A 23,446-nucleotide genomic window follows, 5' to 3' on the forward strand; every position below is an offset into this window, starting at 1 on the left:
AAGGATTCTTGGTGAATCCTTTGGGGAAGATGACTTCCCATAGTGACAAAGAGAAGGCACTCAATGATAAATTTCCTTTATAGCATTTTACCCCCTTTAGGATGAGTACTTTTAAAAATTATAATTTGAAGCTGTATTTTACTGCTAAATTTGCAATGTTTAATTTTAAAACAAATGTGTACATTAAGACACAGTAAACTTCCAATTCCAAGGTCTATTCATTTGTTCAACAGTTAGCAAATATTTATGAAGTGCATAATATGTATGTACCAGGCACTGGGCTGAGTGCAGGGATGGAGTGGGGGGATAGGGTAGACATTCCCTCATTGAGCTTGCGGCCTAATGGGAGGATACAGACCTTAAACAGGGAAAATGTTTTACTACAAGTGTGTGATTCAGCAAATGTAGAGGGAACTACGAGAGTAACAGGTAGCCCTAATCTAATCCAGGTGCAGAGAAGTCTTTCCTGCAGAAATGACATTTAAACTGGGACTTAAAAGATGGGTTTGAGGTTAATGTAGGGGAATGTGGATGGGGGGAGGAAATTGAGAGCTTGCTGGGTGATAGGACAGATCAGGAGGTGAGGAGTTGGGTGCTCCAGGATTATAGTTTTAAACACTTAACATGCCGTATTTTTCGGTTTTTAAACCTGTTCAGTTTTGATTATACTATCTGATTTGGAGAGTTAAGGTGGAGCAGTAATTTGGCCACATGAAACATTTAATAACTGCCCCTAAGGAGCTTATGTTCATGTCGATCAAACCTGCGCACTCCAGGAGGGAGGCCACTGTATTTCAATTCAAGGATCTTAATATGTTTCAGTAACAACTGGTATAGAATCAAGAACTTGGAACATTTTTTGGTTATGAAAGGTATTTTGATTAAAAGCAGTGTGTGCTCTGTTGGAATTTAAACTGTATTTTCCTTATTGATTCTTTATCATTGCAAGTTGGCTTGTTCAAATTATCTTGGAAGGGCAGTTAATTGTGAGCTTGTTCCACCTAGTAATTTAACTTTTTTCTACTCTGTTGTCTAACATATTTATAATCATAGATAATGGGAAAAGAACATTACTGGCATTGATTTCTTACTTTATAAATGCTGCTAAAGACCAGGTAATACTACTTTCTATTGTCTGTCAAATGTGATTCCATAATTATTAATAGAGGGATTAAAATCTATGAGATTAGTTGTTGAGTGAAAATGTAGTTTATAAATATTAATTGAATAATGTATTGAAAATAATAAATTAATCGTAATAATTAGTTGAATAATTAATTACAATTACTCACTATCCCCAAAGCTTCACAAAAGCTTCAAAGCATATTTACATATCATATGATGACCTTTGATGATGTTATTTGGTTGTATTATTTTTAGGTAATATCTGACTTCTTAAAAAAAAGTTATGATTCCTCACTTTCAAAACACAAATCTCTCTGGCAACAGTCCCACTGAGCTCCTGTTAATCAATCCTGAACTGTCTCTGAATTCCAGTCTTGTTTTTGAAAGGAACCGTGGATTTCTTTTCCCCTAATGGTTAACTTTGTTGATTTAGCCCGAGCCTTGGGATATGGTAGGGAAGTCGTTGCTGACCTCACTTCTTCACCTTCAGGAAAGGGGTTAGGACTCCTTCAGAGAAAACATTGCTGTGGCCATGTAAGGTTAGGTAAATATGCCATGCAAAAATAAACCAAAATTATGTCAACAAAGTCCGAAGAGGATGAATCTATTCTAGCACCAATTCAGTTGTTGAAGAATTTCTAGGGGTACGATATTCTTAATCTCTGTTTCCTAGCAGAGGGTTCAAGCAGTTCTATTTATCATAATCCAAAGAAACATTTTTGCTCACATAGTTATAGTCACTACTTGATTATAGAACATTATAAAGAAGTAAAATATATGTGACATACATTGTAAAGTGTCGACATATACTATCTCTATGGGTTAGATAATTAGAGAAGTGTCCAGTTAAGGGCAAAATTGGTATGAAAATATCAGTTATTAAACAAGCAAGTAAATAAATATTTTCCTTTATTTATGAGGTTAATTTTGACCTGGGTAGTAGATGTTGTGCGCAAGTGAATCTCTGTGAGCTTCATAACCATCTTCTGGAAGGCTGCGCTGACAGTGTGTGTCTTATGCTTTTGGTGTTTTCCTCTATCATCTTCCTATCCTAACCCCTGGCTTCTCCTAACCTTCTACATTCTGCTTATATTGTTAGAAGGTATGTTTCAACTGAATCCTTAGATATCCCTTTGTCTATTTTTAAGTGTTAGTTCAGCTGCTTGAATACTTTGCTTTGGCCTCTCTGTGCACATGACCGGCTCATGTTAAATGCTTGGGAGAGCATTGCTTTGTGCTTCTGCATGGATTACATTCCCATAACTAATTATCAGTAACTATTTTGTGCTGCTTAATGTTCAGAATGGCTTGCAGGTGACAGAGGTAAGCATTAGTAGGGCAAGTCCCTCAGCTATGTGGTGAGAGTAAACCCTCTTTCATGGAATTTCAATTTGTTTTAGCATTTGGTGCTACATCAGGGCCATGATCTAACAGCCTCCTGTGCTGGCATCTTGATTTTAAAACCAGTGCATCATTGTACAATCATCTATGAAGGAACATAATTCATTAACTGCATGTAATTCTAAATTTCCAGTGAAAGATTAGGCAGGGCTTTGCAGTGCAAGCATCTAAATAATTTTAGGTTCCCATCTTAAATTTTTTAAATGAAGAGATTAAGCAAAATGATTACTACACTCCCTTCCAATTGTGTAATTGTTTGATTTTCCTTGGTATTATAGTGGCTAATATGCCGATCAAAATGAACCAGATACTTTCATTCATGCATTTATACATTATCTACCTATCTCTATTTTATGCTAGGCTCATTCTGTGTAGCAGAGACCATGAAGAATACAGAAGAAATATTAAGATGATTTTTCTGACTTTAGGAGCTTTTAATATATTTGGCCAAGTAAATATGCCACCAAGTGTTACATAAAATAATGTATGCTGATTTCTTTGATCACTTTCTGGTTGTTGATTTTTTTCCTAATTTTTATGGAGGCTCATGTGTGGAAGGGTTTTTCACATACCAAAATTTGCATTCCAGTATGAATATATGATGATTGGTAGTCCTCTTAACCAAGACTTGATAGAAATACCTGCAATCATTGACTGGCCAGTGATGGAGCTCTGTTCTACTCCATTTGTCTTTGTGGCTGGGTTGGAAAAGGCCTCACTTGATTGGATATCAGGAGCCAAATTTGCTTTATGTTCTTGGTATACAGATTTCCTGATGTTGTAGAATACTTTTGTGAAACCTGAAATAAAAACTATTTGTGGATGTTAGTACACTTCTATCTTCCTACTTCTCTTGACTATGAAACGAAGCAAATATGTCAGGCTACTTCAGGAAGTAGTGGTTTGAAGTTTCCTTGTGATTTTGGGTGTGGTTCATTGATAATAATGTTTAGGAACCTATTCAGGAAATTTGAGTACAGATTCATGTTGGCAATGGAGAGCAAAGAGATGCCTTGCTCAATGTGCTGTTGAGCTTCTTCTTCTTCTTTTTTTTTGAAGATTTTATTTATTTATTCACTTATTTATTTTTTTATTATGTTCAGTTAGGCAACATATAGTACATCATTAGTTTTTTTTTTTTAAAGATTTTATTTATTTGAGAGAGAGAGTGAGAGAGAGAAAGAGCACAAGAGGGGGGAGCGGGAGAGGGAGAAGCAGACTCCCTGCTGAGCAGGGAGCCTGATGCGGGACTCGATCCCGGGACTCCAGGATCATGACCTGAGCCGCAGGCAGTCGCTTAACCAACTGAGCCACCCAGGCGCCCACATCATTAGTTTTTGATGTAGTGTTCAACGATTCATTAGTTGCATATAACATGCAGTGCTCATCACATCATGTGCCCTCCTTAATACCCATCACCCAGTTACCCCATCCCCCCATCCTCCTCCCTTCTGCAACCCTCAGTTTGTTTCCTGGGGTTCCGAGTCTCTCATGGTTTGTGTCCCTCTCTGATTTCTTCCCATTCAGTTTTCCCTCCCTTCCCCTGTGGTCCTCCACACTATTCCTTATGTTCCATATATGAATGAAATCATATGATAATTGTCTTTCTCTGATTGACTTATTTCACTTAGCATAATCCCCTCCAGTTCCATCCATGTAGATGCACATGGTAGGTATTCGTCCTTCCTGATGGCTGAGTAATATGCTATTGTATATATGAACCACATCTTCTTTATCCATTCGTCTGTTGAAAGACATCTTGGCTCCTTCCACAATTTGCTATTGTGGACATTGCTGCTATGAACACTGGGATGCACGTGCCCTTTCTTTTCACTACATCTGTATCTTTGGATTAAATAACCTAGTAGTACAATTGCTGGGTCGTAGGGTAGTTCTATTTTTAACATCTTGAGGAAACTCCATATTGTTTTCCAGAGTGGCTGTACCAGCTTGCACTTATTTATTTGAGAGCGTGCACATGCAAGAGAAAGAGAGAAAGAGAGAGTGCGTGAATGGGGGGGAGGGGCAGAGGGAGAGGGAGAAGCAGACTCCCCACTGAGCAAGGAGCCAGATGCAGGGCTCGATCCCAGGACCCTGGGATCATGACTTGAGCCGAAGGCAGATGCTTAACCAACTGAGCCACCCAGGCACCCCTGTTGAGCTTCTTGAGAAAGATGGCTATCATGCATATGTATAGCATGAGCTTAAAACTATTGATCTTTAAATCTATCTCTTTAGATGTCTTGAAATGCATTTCAGGACACAAAAATACAACAGTTACATCCTAAAGAATAAGGACTAGGTTCAGGAGATGACACCAAAGGACCTTTCAACAGAACTTACCTTACCTTTTTTATTTTCACCAAGAATTTCTATTTAAAGCATCCCAAACTGAAATTATATTGAGATTGCCATTTTATGCACATAATGTTGTCCAGCGTGAGCACCTTGAATCAGGACCTGGCTCTGTCCCTTGCTCCCCTGTTGGTATCTGCTCTGCAGTCTGTGGAATCAAGGGGCTAGTGAAATGCACAAGAGTCAACAAACTCAGAGTTTTGTTTGGTGGTGAACACCAGTTCTGGGTGTACCTAGATCACACTTTGCAGGTGGACCTGATTTGGCTTTGTCATTAGGGTCAGATACTAATAGGCTTGCAGATTTGGAGCATAAATTTTGCAGAAGCTGTCCATCAAACTCTGTTCATCTTACCCCTCCTCAGATCTGACCCTATTCGTGTCATGTTAGACATCACAAATCTTCTCAGAAATTAGAATACAGCATTTCTGCCCTTTAACCTCATGGAAGTGACATCTTCCTACCATACTTATTGTATAGTGAGGTGCAAAAGGCCTTTCTTTCCATGTGTCCTTCTGGTTAGTCTAGGCCAGTAGATACAGGAAGAACAGTCTTTTAGATCCCAGCCTGTAAGCATTGGTTCTTGATGGACTGCTAATCAGGAATGATTTCTAAATTAATGAAAGCATTCCGAGTATTTAAAAAATTTCTATTTACTTTTTCATCGTGCTCATTTGGAATTGGAAAACTTAAGACGAGTGAGGCTTATAAAGGAAAACTGAAGATGAGAAAGGTAATACAATTATGGCATCTAAGAGTTTATTCTCCTTTTACTAATTTAGATTCATTATCTGAACTAATTTTTTAATTTCTGTCATAATTTGGTATCATTTAAGGTGAATTTAACTATTTTGCTTAAAAAACCCCTCATCTGTGGACTATAAAAAAATAAAGTTCTATAAAGCAACCCCAAGGTAGTCTTGACACTAACACCTAACATTTGCATTGTCTCTGCTCTTTTCTCTTTAGGATATCCAGGCAGAAATTGATGCACATAATGACATATTTAAAAGCATTGATGGAAACAGGCAGAAGATGGTAAAAGCTTTGGGAAATTCTGAAGAGGCTACTATGCTTCAGCATCGCCTGGATGATATGAACCAAAGATGGAATGACTTAAAAGCCAAATCTGCCAGCATCAGGTCAGAATAGTCAATATCAAAATAAAAATGATGGGGGAGGGAGATTTTTATTGTTTTTGCGTATCAGAAAGAGAATGGGTAGCCTTACCATCATGCTACTTTCTCAGAAGTAGTTTAAGATTTAAATGCAGGGGCGCCTGGCTGGCTCAGTCGATAGAACATGCAGTTCTTGATCTCGGGGTTGTGAGTTTGAGCCCCACATTGGGTGTACAGATTACTTAAAAATAAAATCTTAAGAAAAAGTTTTAAATGCAAAAACTTTTTTTTTTTAAGTTACAGTTTTAGCTCCATTTTTATGAAGGGCCTGCTGCCAACTCTTCTTGACTATTCCCAAATTTGCACTTCATATTTTAAATCTAATACTAAGAACAGTAATGTTACCAATACCTGCTAATTATTGAGTGTTTTCTTTGACCAAGTACTATGTTAACCTCTTTACAAACATTACTTAGCATTCAAAATATCCCTGTAGGTGAATAGTAACATCCTTCCTTACATGAGGAAACAGAGGCTTAATGAAAATAAGGAACTTGCCAAGTTTTTCAGCTAACAAGTGCCAAGCCAGGATTTGAACCTAGATCTTTCTGACTCTTGGCAGTGAATGTTTTGCTTCATCATGCTATTTGTACGTCCAATTGGAAAATGTATTTATAGAAATTAAATATTGCTCTTGGACACTGAAATGGGAAACTGATGATTAATGTCTGCTTTTGGAGAGAGTAAAATTAAATCAGGATGAATTTGAGGATCAGAATGCTGACTAGGAAAGGACCCTGAAAAACTATTGAGGGTGACAATTATTAATGCTATTGGGAGTCTAGAATTACATTTAATAGATGGTGAACAGTACCCAACTGGATATGAGTTTACAGGAAACTGACTGAGAATGTGCTATGAGCAAAGATCCAAAAGAGGAATGTTGGTAGAAAGACCTAGATATTGGGGTGCCTGGGTGGCTCAGTCTGTTGAGCGTTCAGCTCTTGCTTTCAGCTCAGGTCATGATCTCAGGGTTGTGACATTGAGCCCCACATTGGGCTACATGCTCAGCTCAGAGTCTGCTTGTCCCTCTCCCTCCTCCTGCTTGCTCTCTCTCTCTCTCAAATAATTAAATAAAATCTTAAAAAAAAAAAAAAGAAGAAAGACCTAGATCTTGCATCTGGGTCAGTATCTTTTAAGATTCAGAAACTGTATGAGGTATTGAAAAGTGTACAACCTTAAACAAAATGATCTTAAGTTTGATATTTTGACTTTGCTGTTTACTTACTGATCTTAGACAAGACAGTCTCTCTGAGCTTTATTTTTCTCACTCACACAATCAAAATATAAATATTTAATCCACATGATTGCTGGGAAGATTGAATGGGATAATCTGGTAGTTCCTTAACCTATGTAAAGGCTATCTAATGTAGCATCTAGTTTATTTTTTTCTTATGTAAAGGGGCTCAGTGGATCTGCTTCATCTGGCTTCTGGATTTCATGGAACCAGTTCCTAGAGAGTAGAAATCTGTAGTGATTATTTGTTGTGAATAAACTTTTAAGAAAATTTTTCTTTCTAAAGAGATGTCCTCAAAGGTTTTTATTCTTCTGGGTCTCATAGAGGGAGATTTATACTTCTTTTTGCCCCTAAGGAAGGTGGTAATTGAGCATGACCATGGCAGCCTCTGAGTAAAGATCCTCTTGGAGATCATGACAGCATCAGCCAACTACCTTTTTCGATAAGAGAGGACAATTTGGGGGGCACCTGGGTGGCTCAGTCGTTAAGCGTCTGCCTTCGGCTCAGGTCACGATCCCAGGGTCCTGAGATCGAGCCCCACATTGGGCTCCCTGTTCGGTAGGAAGCCTGATTCTCCCTTTCCCACTCCTCCTGCTTGTGTTCCTGCTCTCGCTATCTCTCCGTTAAATAAATAAACAAAATCTTTAAAAAAAAAAAAAAAAGAGAGAGAGAGAGGACAATTTGGGAGTATTGTATAGTGAGAGAATATACTTATGCTTATTTAAGATTGAAATTTCAACTGGCCATATCCCATTGGGTTACAACTTTCTGTTCCCCATAAATAAAAATAAATAAAATGATTTAAAATGTTAATTTGGTGAAAAACATTCACTGAGGTTCTAGCAAAGCCAACATCTAGTCTAACAAATGAAAAGCCATAGTGCTGGTCCTGGTGAAGATAGGGCACGTGGTGCTGGCATTTGGAGAGTTTGGAGGATGAGCTCTTCAGGAAGGAAAGTTTATTGAAGGCTCACGTCATAAAGAGAATGTTCCAAATGGAAAGCTACAGACAGAAAAATCTTTGGTCTTCCACAGATGCTATTCCTAAGCCTACCAAGTCACATTTTTTTTTCTAACCTGAAAAGAGAGAGCTCATAAAGTACTGTTGCAATATTATCTAATAAATAAATTAATGTTATTTTTAGAAGATGGGAGAGTAAACTTTTGCTAGTGGATTTCTGCGTCAAGATAGATCATACATTCCAGTAAAGTGTGTTATTTTTATTTTTTAAATTAAAAAAAAATTTTAATTTAAATTCTAGTTAGTTGACATGCAGTTCAATATTGGTTCAGGAGTAGAGTTCAGTGGTTCATTATTTACATGTAACACCCAGTGCTCATCATCACAAGTGCCCTCCTTAATACCCATCACCCATCTAGTCCATTCCCCACCTCCCTCCCTCCATCAACCCCCAGTTTGTTCTCTATAGTTAAAAGAGTCTCTCATGATTTGTTTCCCTCTCTCTCTCTCTTCCCCCCCCACCGAATGTTCATTTAGTAAAGTGTGTTATTAATGTGATAATGAATTAAAAGAATATTTAGCCTCATTATCCACCTCTGGAGATTCAGGCATTTATTCAAGCAGTTAATAAGAACAAACTTCTGTGTTTAAGGCATTGCAAATAATAAACGAGATATGGTTCCTGTCCTAGCAGGCTCACAGGTCTATCCAGGTTAAGGTGGGTTCAATGAAGGCAGTGCTTACTTTCTCTTCAGATGATCATCAAAGGCTTCACAAGAGAGGCAGTTACTAAGCTGAGCCTCAAAAGGGTATATAGTTATTCTCCAGATGGATTGCGTCAGCCCTGGAGAAGGACATGTTGGCAGGGGGCTTGATATAACACTGTTTTCATGGAACAATGAAGAAGTTCATTCAGTCTGGCTGAATTGGTGTGGAGGGGAAAAGATTGTGGCTGGAAAAAAAGGTAGAGAGTTGAGGCACACTCGTGGAACAGCTGTGTGCACCGTGCTCATTCCTCTGTCATAGAATTTGAATTCTATTTGAATAGAATTTTCTATTCTATTTGAATAGAATTTTAGGTGACATAATTAGATGTGAGCTTTGGGAAGATCCCTCCCACGTGCCCGTGGAAGATGCTTTATTAGATAGTACAGTTCTGAAGACAGGGAGAGCTGCTAACAGACCTCTTCAGTATCCGGAAAAGGGAAGAGACACTGAATTGGTACTTGGTTCATGTTGTTGAGGTACTATTGAGATATCCAGAAACAAACTGCCAGTAGCCATCGGATGGACATCTTTTCAAAGGAGAGCTGTCGGCCAAATAAAGAAATGGCAAGATGGGGAGTACCCAGATAGAGGTGGCAGGCAAGGCATCGTGAGTAGGCAAGAGGGTGAAAAATTAGAAGAGGACACAGCAAAGAATCCCAGGAAGCCCTAATATATAGGGAATAGGTGAAGGAAAGGAAAGCCAGCAAAGGCACCTGAGAAGTGGGTGGCCCTGAGGAGAGGAGACCCTGCAGTGTTGTCAGGAGCGGAGGGAGGAGGGGTTTTGAAGGGGGGGCGTGGCTAGGGTGCGGGCCGCTGAGGGAGTGGAGTAAGATCGGGGCTACAGAGGCCAGGCGCAGTGGAAAGGGCTTTGGTGACTCTTCGCTGGGACAATGTTTTGTTTGAGGTGAAAATCTGATCTCCGAGGACCAAAGAGTCCGAATGGGAAGTGGGGAAGTAGAAACAGAACTAGTCTACACAGTCTCATTTTCTCAAGTAATTCTGCTATGAAGGGAAGGGGCGAGAGAGAACACATTGCTGTAACTATGCTATTACACATAACAGCATTATAAACGTGCAGGAACTGGAGACCGAGATCTCTGCCCATGCTGACTTGCCTGCTTTCATGTAGATCAACATGCGTCACTGAAGAAGTACATGACATAGTCTTCATTTTTGACTTCAAAAAATGGGCAAAACAAATCCCATTCACATTCATTATTACTTGGGTATTTATAGAAGATGTATATTTCGGGCGCCTGGGTGGCTCAGATGGTTAAGCGTCTGCCTTCGGCTCAGGTCATGATCTCAGGGTCCTGGGATCGAGTCCCGCATCAGGCTTCCTGCTCCTTGGGAGCCTGCTTCTCCCTCTGCCTCTCTCTCTCTCTCTCTGTCTCTCATGAATAAATAAATAAAAACTTTAAAAAAAAAAAAAAAAAAAAGAAGATGTATATTTCTTTATACAAATACATATAAGTTTGAAACTATATGTGGCGATAGGTGTTCACTAGACATCTTGTGGTAATCATTTGGTAATACATACCTATATTGAATCCATGTGCTGTATATACCTGAAGGTAATAGAATGTTAGGTGCTAATTATATCTTAATTAAAAGAAAGATAAAACAGTTTCTTTTTTTTTAAGATTTTTTATTTATTTGCGAGAGAGACAATGAGAGACAGCATGAGAGGGGGGAGGGTCAGAGGGAGAAGCAGACTCCCTGCTGAGCAGGGATCCCGATGCGGGACTCCAGGATCATGACCTGAGCCGAGGGCAGTCGCTTAACCAACTGAGCCACCCAGGTGCCCCGATAAAACAGTTTCTTAAAAAAGATAAAACAGTTTATTATACTCAGTAATAGGCCCTCGTATAGGAAGCATCCCTCAAAGAGCAGCAGTACAGGATAGTGTTTCATAGTGCTGAGCGTGTGGAGCTAAACCACCTCAGTTCTAACACTGGCTTTGACACTTCACTGCTGTGTCACTCTGGGCAGGTGACTTAGCCAGTATGTGTCTCCTCATATGTCAAGTAGAGATAATAAGAGTACATTCCTTATAGGGTCGTCCTGAATATTTCATTTAATTAGCCTGTGTAAAGTGCCTAAAACGGTGGCACACAGTAAGCACTCACTAATTGTTAACTATTATTATTTTTTTTTCATGGATTACCATTCTGTTTGGCACTAATTAGTTCAAAAGACATAGAAATTTTCCCTACCTCATTTTTTGTCTTCGTCGTTAATGTTGGGAATTTCTGAGAAGGTCCCCAACAAATGGTGTCCATCTGTCCTGGCTGGCTTCTGAGCAAATATGAAATAAAAGTATGTCCAAGAGAGAACAACAGCGTCGTGTTAATTACTGACAGAGGCCAGGTTAGAGGAAGTGGCTTAGAGTGAGGGCCCAATGGGCCCTGTTAACTGAACCCCAGAAGGAGGCAGTGTTACCAGCAGTCACCAGAGAAGGTGGCCGCCCAGGTGAGAAGCCCTACGTGGAAGAGTGGGGAGGAACTCAGTCTCTGCAGGCCTCTTTCAAGAGGCAAGGCTGGGCTGAGCGAAGCATCCACTTAGTCCCCAAATTGACGAGTCAGGTTCCTCACTCCACCTCTTCAGGCACTGAGAGAGGGGAGGGTTGGAGAGGAGGTCCGGAGTGTGCTCAGTGAGAGGGGGTTGGGCGGGGAAGTGTTCTCATTAACAAATATGGACTCCCAGCCACCCGCCTCCCTTAGTCCTTGCTGAAAACGATACCTGGTGAGCACACTGTCACTTTCTGTCCCTTTATTCTTTCCTCCCATTCCTTTAAAGCACAGTCTGTCCTTACTGGTCTTCTCTTACGCCCAAATTCTGTTGTATCTTTAATATTTCTGTAAACTCTCCTGCCACTTTTCTGTATACTTGAAAGTTGGCTTTCCCCTTCGTGGCCCACTTCACTTAAAGCTCTCTTTGATAGAGTGTAGGTTTCCCATTTTCCTCACCTGGCAGCTGGTGGGAATATTTTGGGTATTAAATAGCTGCTACCAAACAACCAGAACACCAGCCATCCACTTCCAGTATGGAGCTGCAGACCAGTGGCTGCAGGAGCCCAGCCACACAGGGATAAGGAAGAAGTTGACAGCCTCCTTGCTGTATCTTAGGCATTGCTGCTCCATCTCAACAGCTTCTCCTACCAAGTAAATATATCTGTTATTCTGCCCTCTACCATCTTCCTCCTGCTTCCTCCTGCTCTGTAGGACACTCTCCTGCTTTATTCATTGATTTGAGCATCTGGCTTCCCTTTTATTCTTCATCTCTTCCTTATCTGTCATCCTTGGTGTCAGTATCCATATTGATAATTTTTTATATTTTGACTTCCAAGTTTATTTTTACGTTGTCTCTAAGAGCCTTTCTCCCTATTCTGTTTCTAAGTCCCACAGACCTGGCCATACCTGGGACTCAGTTAATATCCTGTGTTCTCTTGGCATCCCTGAGATGATCAGTCTCCAGGAGACCAAGGGCAGACCATTCTCCAGAGCACACATTGTATTTTCCTACATTCCACCTGGCCATGTGCATCTGAATGCCACTGGTTTTGCCATGTTAGTTAGAGAGGATCCTTCTGTTGCCTCAAATCATAATTCCTTGCAACATCATTGATAAATCAGTTCTCCTTCACATTAAAGTTATGGCCCTAATGAAGAGGGTATTTTTCATTAGCTTATTATATACCAGGATCATCTCTATGTTATTACCTAACTTTGTATTTTTATCTTGTATATATGATTCATCTACTATATTTCAAGTAGATTGTTTAGTACTCATTTTGGTAGCACATATGCCAACTAGATTGTTTAAAAATGCATGTCCTTTAATGCTTCCAACTGTGGAACTCTTTAATTTTTTTCCTTCCTTCAAACCTGCCTCCCTTTCTCCTAATATTTTTCAGACTCCATGCACCCCTTCTACTTCATTTGGAATCCATCATAAGCCATTTCAAAAATGTGAATTTTCTCTCCCCCTGGAATTTCTTGTCTCCTCCTTTTAAATCCCTGACACTCTGATGATCACAATCTCTCTCCTCCATTCTTTTTTTTTTTTTAAAGATTTTATTTATTTGAGAGAAAGAGGGAGAGAAAGCGAGCACAGGTCGGGGGGGAGGGCGCGGGCAGAGGGAGAGAGAGAGGTGATAAGCAGATTCGAGCACAATGCAGGGCTCAATCCTGGGACTCTGGGATCATAACCCGAGCCGAAGGCAGATGCTTAACGAACTGAGCCACCCAGGTGCCCCTCTCTCCCCCATTCTTGATTCTAGGCTTCCTAGTGTTGTATGAGAAAGTGAAAAATGATGACAGTTCTTCTATAATTTGACCCTTTCTGCTTACAATTGGTATTGTGATTCTGAATGATTTTCTTTTTTTTAAAATTAATTATTTATTTATTTTTAAAGATTTTATTTATTTATTTGTCAGAGAGAGAGAGCACAAGCAGGGGGAGTGGCAGGCAGAGGGAGAAGCAGACTCCCTGCTGAGCAAGGAGCCCCCCGCAGGACTCAATCCCAGGACTCCGAGATCATGACCTGAGCCGAAGGCAGATGCTTAACCAACTGAGCCACCCAAGCGTCCCTTCTGAATGATTTTCTGTCCTATTCACCACTATCTCTATTTTGTGAAGATTTTGCTTCCTTGTTAGCGCCCCGAAACTCTCCCTTTGCCGTGGCCTGCCTTCCTTCTTTTCTGAGAATGAGGCCATTTGATATATGTCCCTTCTGTGCATTCTGTATTTCAAGTTGTGCTTTAATTGTGCTCAAGTCAATGTTGTCATGGCAGGGAGCATTTGCTTTAATTTATCACATTTTTAAAGAGAGAATGTCTGCCAAAGATTATAATAACAGCTAATACTTAGTGAATATTCGTGTGCTAGCCCTGTGGTAAGTGGCTCACAAGTGTTACCTCCTTGGACTGTGCTGTGGTCATTAGAGCTGTGTAACAGTCTGTTACCCCAACAGACCTTGGGGTAACACCGTAAGTATTGTGCAGTTTTTTTGGATAACTTTCATTAGACTTTTAAATACTGAAGTCCAGTGTGTGAAATAGTCTTTGCAATCTAAAAACAATACACACAAGTATATATTTCACTTAGATTGATAGAAGAGACAATAGCTAATGATTTGAAACATCATCTAGAAGATAGGCTCTTAGGAAATTTGACAATAATTTTTACTCCCTGGAAAAAATGTGAATTGGAAATAAATTCAGGAATGTGAATGACATGGCCTTTTTATGTTAGATTTATTTAATTTAGGATTATGTTAACTGAATATCCACTTATCAGCTTAATGATGTTTAATAGAGATTCTTATTAACATATGGTTTCAAAGGCCAGTGAAATTGTAAAATCTAATGAAAACAGAGTTCATAGATAAAATTCTATCTTTCCTTTCTTTTATGAGCCTCTTAAGAATTCAGGGCACCCTTTTAAGAGCCCTTAGAGAAGATTAACCTTTAACATCATGGTTACATCTGTTATCACATTCTACAATGTCACTGACACCACTTTTAGCCTTAGCCAGTTGATTTTGCTAACCATATTGTAAAACTAATAACATTTCCTTCTCTCAAGTCGAATAGAGGAAGATTCTGTCCCTCTCTTCTTTCTTCCCCCCCCACCTGGTTCAGCACTTCCTGAGAAGGTGCAAATGTTCTGTCTCTGTACCATTTGGTGTGGTAGCCACGAGCCACATGTGGTATTTGGAGTGCTTGAAATGTGGCTAGTCAATTGATGACATGAATTTCAAATTTTATTTAATTAACTTCAGCTTCAATGGAAATAGCTACATGTCACTGGTGGCTACCATATTGGAAGCACAGCTTTGGTGTTCTTTTCAGCACACACTGAATTCCTTTTTGTCCTAGTCATCTTTGCTCCCTTTCTGAGAGCAGGAATAATTCCTCTTACTGTAACTGGTTATGCTTGCACTAATAAAGGTATTTTCTTTCATTATAACTTGATTTATAATCTATGGGTTTTACCATAAACTAAAAATCAATTTCATTTGTCATAAAGATACCACATTGGACATTTAATTCTGTGCATTCCTTACACGACAGGGGATAGTATGCATTTGCTCCCTTAATTTGGGTCATTGTATTCTTTGATGGACCTACTTTGCAAATGGCTCTTCACTTGTCTATAAATATGTCTGTGTAGTTTCTATCTGCCATCTTAAATGCTGCCCATAACGAAAGCGGTGGAGTTGGAAAGAGGTTAGACTGCAGTTTGGATCCCAAATTCCCTCCTTGAGCAAGTTTTTTTCTTCTCCAAGCTGTGGTTCCCTCAGAGAACTGTTGTTAGGTTTCTTATATCAGAGCATATTTGGTTAACTTGTCTTTCTCCCACCTTGATCCCAGGACTTTTCATTTCTGAAACTGTGTAGTGCCTGATAATCAGTGCGAGTGCTCCATAGAGGTTTGTAGTGAGTAAGTGGAAAGCTGTATTTTATTTTTCTAAATGCCCCTGCTGACTCACTCACACTGTTTGCTCTCTTTTTCATATCGGTACATTAGGAGAAGGAATCGAAACTTCTTTGAAGAAATACTGAAAAGTAAAGGCTTTTGTGATTTATTTATTTTAGAGAGAGCTAGAGAGGGAGTGCATGAGAGGGGGAGGGGGCAGAAGGAGAGGGAGAAAGAATCTCAAGCAGACTCTGCGCTCAGCTTGACACGAGACTCGATCTCATGACCCTGAGACCATGACCTGAGCTGAAATCAAGAGTGGGACACAACCTGCTGAGCCACCCAGGTGCCCCAAGGCTTTTGCAATTTAAAATAGATATTAATTTATAGTTTCCTCTATATTATATTTGAATGATGGGGTACCATTTTTTATGGATCCTTACCTTCTAAGAAATTTTTGCATTATATATTTTTAAAAATAGTTGGTCACTTAAAAATGTTTAGAGACTTGTAAAATAAATGATTCAGTGTAACAAGAGCTAACTTACATAAAGCGTGTTCTATAGTAGACATCATCCTAGGTTGATAGATTCAGTGAAACTATCTCTAGTTTTGCACATGTCAAGTACCCAAAGAATAAACTGAAACAGGTGAGAATTAGGATAATAAGCCAGTTATCCAGAATGTGAGTCCCCGCAGATATGAGTTAGATAGAGAAATGTTTTAAGATTCTGAAAATATGATTGATGACTGACTAGTCATCTATAGCTGTGAGGAAGGCGAAGCTTTAAAATGTTTAGAGTAAAATTGAGAAAGTACAAGTACACCAAAAACAAGTTTAAGGTTTCTACTTGCAAAGCATTCAACCCAGTGCCCAAGAAAAGGCTTTCATCTTGAAAGATGAAAGAATTAAATTGAAACTAGAACACTGAAGGCAACTATGGAAGTACGCATTTATTTGGGCATATGGTAGTAATCCACTGAACACATAGTAACAATCTACTGGAGAATAACCAGAACAGATTTTCCAGGCAAAGATTCTGCCAGATCAACTTGCTTTTTATGATGGAAAAAGGAAGATGCAGAAAAGTACATATACTGTTATCTCGTTTATTTCAAAGTCACTTTAGTATCTCTCTATAAAAAACATTGCCTTCATCTTTATGAAAAGTCCTGCAGGTGCTGAATGGGATAGATTTCAGTGATCAATTTCATTATTTTCTGCAGTCAAAAGAGTTAATTGCATTGGGGGAAAAAAATGTTTGCATGCTCTTCAATACGATGAGTGTGTGTAACCAGATTTCAGAGGAATGTAACGTCTGATTTAGTTATTGATTAAAGAGTTGAACTACAGACATTGAAGAAGCAGGATGAAATAATCTAAAATAGGAGGTCAGGGTATGTGCTTAAGTGTTTTTCACACAGAGACGCTCAAGCACATCTTGATTGACTAAAGGCCTTTGATGTCTAGCTGTCTTTTTTTTTTTTTTTTTTTTTGCATTTTAAAAATACTAGAAAGAGACTCAGTCTCAGGAAAGAAACTGAGGGTTGCTGGAGTGGAGGGATGGGGTGGCTGGGTGATGGACATTGGGGAGGGTATGTGTTGTGGTGAGCACTGTGAATTGTGTAAGACTGATGAATCACAGACCTGCACCCCTGAAACAAATAATACATTATATGTTAATAAAAAGAAAAAAAAATACTAGAAAGAAATTGCAACACCTCAAATATATTTATGGCAAAATGATTTGTAACTGGCAGAGTTTTCAGTTAATATAATCGAAATTATTTAGCTCTTCTCTGTGACAAGTAAAATTACTGTTTATCACGGATAGGTAATTACATATTTGGCCTAAAATTAATCAATATGAATATAGAAAAGCTGGCACTCATGCAGACTCAGGATCTCATTAAAGCAGAATTTTGTAAAGTGAGGTCAATCATACCACCTGTAGAATGAATAGAAAAGATTATAAATGCAAGAAAACAAACTTAATCATATAATTCTCATAGAATTATAAAATATCTCAAACTTCTTTCTGTATTTACAAATAATTTTTTATTATTTAATATCTAGGTCTTTTGAATAAGATACATCATTTTAGAGTTTGAATAGTTTGTTTTATATTAGCCAGCTGATAATGGAACTATAAATAGATTGCAGGTTAACTGGCCTTCTGTATGTGACTGAATGCTGGTTCGTGGTATTTCAGAGATATGCAGAACTCCATTTTTTTTTTCCTTTTAGCCAAGAATATTGGATGATAGACCATGATCATTACTTTATGAACTAGAGATGAACTAGGGATCAGATCATTCTTCTGAAAACATGAACTTTTAAACAAAGACAGGATATTGTTGAATGTCTATTGCTGGAGTACCACCTAATGTGATCAATGGGAAAATACTTGTTTAAATTAACTATAGCAGAGCTATCAGCTTTAGGAACAGATGCTCAAGTCGATCAGATGTCCAAAAAGGAAATTACTGATAAGGCTGAGAGACAGTAGAGGCTGTCCCTGGTTGATTGGTCTCCTATTACTCAGGGAAGGAGCAGTTTTGTGGAAGAGGGGATCATAATGCCAATGTGAAGGTGATAGCTAACTGAGAGGTTGTGAAGCCTGATCAACAGAGGTTTCTTGCACCTGAAGTTGCCCCAGATGAGTCATCTTTTGCCATCATGTCTTTAGTCTTTGGAAGCTGGTGTGAAACAAGGCTTAGGTCTGTTTCCATCAGCCCTGCACCTCTCAGTCTGAATGGTTAAGGATATTCCATTTCACACAGTTGAGTGCTTAAGTCCCCATTAACTGTCTGCCCACTGGGGTGGTGCAGGGTTGAGTAAACGCTGACTCCTAAAGTCCCTGGAGTTATTTCTGACTGATCCCCCTTTTCAAATTCAGCCCATGAAGTGTGGGCTTGAGACAGGGTAAGTGGGCTTTCTTCAGCGCCCCAAATTTGTGCTTTTATTTGCATTTCTATTCTCAAGGGCTTTTATTCTTATTGGAATCTTAATCACGTGAAAATGTATTTCCGAAACATGGTTTCCTGAGTATAAAGTTCATAATTTAAGAATCTGAAGGTACTTTTCTGTACTAAAAACAGAAATAGTTATTGAACCAAAGACCTCACCTTTAAACCAGAGTATGAAGTACTGTAATTGATGATTTTTGCCCAGTTGTTTTCTATTCACAGTAGACATTTGTCACTGGACACCAGTCAGCCTTAAGCCAAATAGTGTTCTATCCAGGCAATGGCTTATTGTTTCCCAACTTTTTGAGATAAATGCTGGTGATGTTCTGCTTTCAGTAATTTATTGAGTTTTAAGGGAAATTAAGACAGTAATTTCCTTTCCTAAAAAATTAGCTCTTTTAGAAAGAAAAATAACATGGGCCTGTTGTACATACTCAATTAGTACATAAATATGTAAAAATTAAGTGTTTACTGTGTTTTCAGTAGTAATCCCATCTAATATGTATCTTTGCAAACATGTTATATGCATGTAGTTGCTTTCTTTTCTTCTCTCTATCCCTCTCTTCAAATATATGGATGAAAGGAGAAGAAAATTATATTTGAGTGTGCGTATATATTATACATAAGCTACTGAAACTTGCTTTTATAATTTCACATTATATCAGGGTCATTCTTCTCAAAAGACTCATATTTATGCCTTTGTGGTGTGTAGTTATCCGTTTTAAATTTTGATAGATATTACCAACATATCTGCATATTTCATCTTCTTCAAAATAACTATTTCTTACAGGATTTTTTTTTTTAACAAGAAGTCAACCTCTTTCTGGGATCTGAACATTAGTTGGTCATACAAGATTGTGAGTCTAAGGGAAGATATATAATTTTTTAACACAATTCAAACTTCTAAATGTGGTCAATACTGTCTCTCACCAGGGCCCATTTGGAGGCCAGTGCTGAGAAGTGGAACAGGTTGCTGACATCCTTAGAAGAACTGATCAAATGGCTGAATATTAAAGATGAAGAGCTTCAAAAGCAAATGCCCATTGGAGGGGATGTCCCAGCCTTACAGCTCCAGTATGATCACTGTAAAGTAAGTTAGCTGCATCTGGTGGGGACCTTTTTAAATTTTTTTATTTTCAATTAGCCAACATATAGTACATCATTAGTTTTTGATGTAGTGTTCAGTGATTCATCAGTTGCGTATAACACCCAGTGCTCATCACCACACGTGCCCTTCTTAATACCCATCACTTGGTTACCCCATTCCCCCACTCCCCTCCCTCTGTAACCCTGTTTGTTGATGGCAAAGTATATACTCAAAATTCTAGATAAATATCTGAGTTGAAGCAATCAACACAGGATTTCACCCTTGCCCCCCATTTCTTTTATTTATTTATTTATAGATTTAATTTATTTGAGAGAGGGAGTGCGAGCAGGGGGAAGGGCTGAGGGAGAGGGAGAGAATCCTCAAGCAGACTCCCCGATGAGCTCGGAGCCCGATGTAGGGCTCAATCCAGTGACCCTGAGATCATGACCTGAGCTGAAACCAAGAGTTGGACACTTAACCGACTGAGCCACCCAGGTGCCCTCCTACCCCCCATTTCTAATTATCAGTATTTAGACACTTAAGTTGCATGTATTACTTCCATTTGTTTCAGATTAATTTCTCTTCATATTTAATTAATTTTTTTCAAACGTTACAGATCTCTATTGCATCATATTGCTTTTAGTGTATCAACATTTATCTAACTTTCTAATAGATTTTAAAATATTAATATATTCTATTGGGGAAATATTTTTACTACAAGTGAGTTCTTAAACTGAGAAGGCATAGAGTTATAAAGAATTGCAAATTATCATGTTTATCATGTTTATAATAAATGGAAGTGAAAAAAAAAAGGACCTGTAGAAGTATGAATATAAAGTCTTAAAGCAAATGAGGACCATAGTATTTAGATCATTTTATATGTTTTATTTTTCTGAACTTAGACCTTTTTTTGAGTTACATTTTTATTCTGCTCAAATTTCTGTCTCTCTGCAAATCTGTACTTTTGTACTTTTACTCTGAGAAGCAGATATGCTGAAATGTTATCAACTGACATGTTAATTCTTAGAACTTTGTATTATTTAAATTCTTTGCCTTATTAACTCTCTATTTGTTTATTTAGTACTCCTTCATGTCCATTTTCTCATGTACTACACATGGGCTTGTTTTGTTATATATGTATAGTTTTTACTCTTCACATGCAATGCAAGTTCTCATTCTAATTAAATGTGATGTTAGAATTCTCTTCCCTTTGGAAAAGCCACAACACTAACACACGCATCTTCTAAAGGAAGAAAGGAAGATGTCATCTAGGTAATAAGTTTGCTTCAAAATGATAAGACCTTGAAAATTATTTTACTTTGGGTCCTTGTGTCTAGGTTATTCAAATTACCATTTGGGTAAATTTTCCCTTTCTACTTGAAAAGAGACTGTGATAGAGAGAATTCCAAGATAAGAGAAAAGAAGACACTGTTGGAATATAACATGCAAAATAATCATAACAACAACAACAAACAATGACAGAAGATTTTAAATCACTGATTTAGGAAAATCATGTTTCTCCTTTTTTCAGCTTCCCCTTCTATTAATTATTCATATACCTTTTTTGTGGATTCAGGTGATGAAATAGAATAATACAAAGCTCTTCTAATGGAAGTGCTCTGTTAAGGAATAAAATCTGCTTGTGACCATGTTCTGCTAGTTTTGATTAAAACCTAGTTCTTGAGGCATTAAATGATTTTCCTCTTCCGGCCTTAGCAAGTAAAGTGCACATCAGTGTTTCCAGTAAGTGCTGGCTATGTTCTTTCTAAGCCCTCCTTTGAACAAGGTCAGCCTCTTTTAGGCTGTGTTTCACTTAGAGTCTTAGAGTGCAGTTGCTCTGCACCATCCCTTTAGGCCTGGGTGTTTAGATAATAAATATAATACTGATAATGATGCTGATGATCATACTGGTTCATTCGTTCAGCAAGTATTTATTGAGTGTGTCATATGCTTCAGGCACTATTCTAAGCATTGGTGAGTCAACAGTGAACATGATAAAGTTCTTGCCTGACTCCGAGTAGTAAGAGAAAGACATTAGACAGGCAGTAAATACATAATAGGTCTCATGGTAGTAAGTACTATGAAAAAGGTAAAGCAAGGTCAAGGAGAGAGAGAGGGATGCGAGAGTATAAATTGCAGAGGTGCTGTTTTATGTGGAGAAGGTCAGGAGAGTGCCATAAATGAGGTGGTTTTTGAGACGAGAACCTGTGGAAAGGTGAGGCAGGACGTGATGCTATCCCTGGGGAAGACAGTGTAGGGAAAAGGGGATAGACTCACACAGGCCACAGAGGCTGCAGTGTTCTGGTCATATCTGAGGAATAGCATGGGTACAAATGTTGTTGAAGCACTTCAGCCAAATAGAGTGGTAGGAGATGAGGTTGGGGTGGAGGCAGGGGGAAAGGGTTTAAATCACCTAGGTACTTGAAAGTCCTTTGTAAGGGCTTGGCTTTTACTCCAAGGGAGATGGGAAACCATGGAAGGTTTTGATCATTATACTGCTGCAATCTGACTTACATTATATGATAATTACAGGTGAAATTATGAAGAATAAAATATAGAGGAGTTCAGAAATGTATTTCAGTAGTCCAAGTGGGGGATGGCGATGACTTGAACAAAGGTATAAAGGTAGAGGTAGAAGTAACTGGTTTTTGAATATATTTGGGAAGAAGCAACAGGATGTGCTCATGGGTTGGGTATGTGGAATATAAGAGAAAGAGAAGGGCTTATAGTGGCAGGAATCAAAGGTTTTTGGATAAAGCAAATGGGGCAATGCCTCGGGGGAGAATGTGGGGTCAAGTAATGACTTTACAAGGATGAGGACAAATTCTACATGGTTCTATGCTGATGGGAATGATCTTATAAAGTCAGAAAAGTCAGTGATGCAGGAGAGAGATTAGCAGGTAGGGGATGGGATAGGATCCAGGGTACAAGTGTAGCAGTTGGTCTCGGGTAGGAGGGCAAAGAGTTCATCCCGTCTAACAAAAAGGTAGCTTTGTAGATCTGTGTGTGGGAATATTTAGATGTCCTTCTGATTGCCTCTGTTTTCTCAGTGAAGTAGGGAGCAGGGTCATCAACTGAATACGAGAAGAAGGAAGACAATGTGGAGGTTTGGGGAGAGAGGAGACAGAAAATATAGTCTAGGAGTGGGTGAGTTAAACTAGGAATGTCAAGAAGACCACGGGGCATTATGAAGGGCCCCCGTGAGGTCAGTGCTCATGAATTTAAAGTGAGAACAGCCAATGTGAATGTTTTTCTTCGCCCATGGTTGAGTTGCCTCATTGAAGGTAAGGAGTGAGTTGGAAAGTTGAATTGAACCAAGCATATGTGATGGAGGAAGAGAGGGGAAAGGGGTACAGAAATGCAAGGGAGCTATGGTAATGATCGCATGTGGAATTGAGGCTGGGGGAAGGGAGATCTGAGGATATCGGGGAGATGAGGGACAGTAAAGTGATGTTAGAAGTCAATGAATGGGACACGGCAGGGGGCTGAGAAATCATTCAAGTTAGGGACCTGGGGAGGGGCACAAACTGTAAAGAAAGCTGGTTATAGTCAGAGAAGGGGTGCTAGAAGGGACATTTATTGTTTTTTGTTTTGTTTTATTTATTTTTATTTTTTTTTAAAGATTTTATTTATTTATTTATTTGACAGAGAGAGAGAAAGCGAGAGAGGGAACACAAGCAGGGGGACTGGGAGAGGGAGAAGCAGGCTTTCTGCGGAGCAGGGAGCCCGATGCGGGGCTCAATCCCAGGACCCTGAGATCGTGACCTGAGCCGAAGGCAGATGGTTAACCGACTGGGCCACCCAGGCGCCCCAAAGGGACGTTTATTGTTAATGACAATCTCCGGTGTCTTTTTGCGGGAGTGAGTTGCACAGGTAGGGTGGAGGACCCGGTCTATAGGGAGGAGTAGATAAGGAGCTGAGAGGCGGAGTTAGCTGCAGGAT

General features: G+C 39.0%; 1 protein-coding gene across 1 annotated transcript in view; it reads left to right on the plus strand.

Annotated features, from left to right (window-relative positions):
* UTRN (utrophin) overlaps positions 1-23,446 on the plus strand; it is a 467,571-nt gene that overhangs the window by 333,039 nt on the left and 111,086 nt on the right. Inside the window, exons 52-53 of the mRNA XM_081829379.1 lie at positions 5,851-6,023; positions 19,351-19,507. Of these exons, the coding sequence (XP_081685505.1) occupies positions 5,851-6,023; positions 19,351-19,507 (330 nt within the window). The remainder of the gene's footprint in view (positions 1-5,850; positions 6,024-19,350; positions 19,508-23,446) is intronic.

This window comes from Leptonychotes weddellii, chromosome 8 (genome assembly GCF_054177405.1).
Source record: "Leptonychotes weddellii isolate Sample4059 chromosome 8, ASM5417740v2, whole genome shotgun sequence".
NCBI classification, from domain to species: Eukaryota; Metazoa; Chordata; class Mammalia; order Carnivora; family Phocidae; genus Leptonychotes; species Leptonychotes weddellii.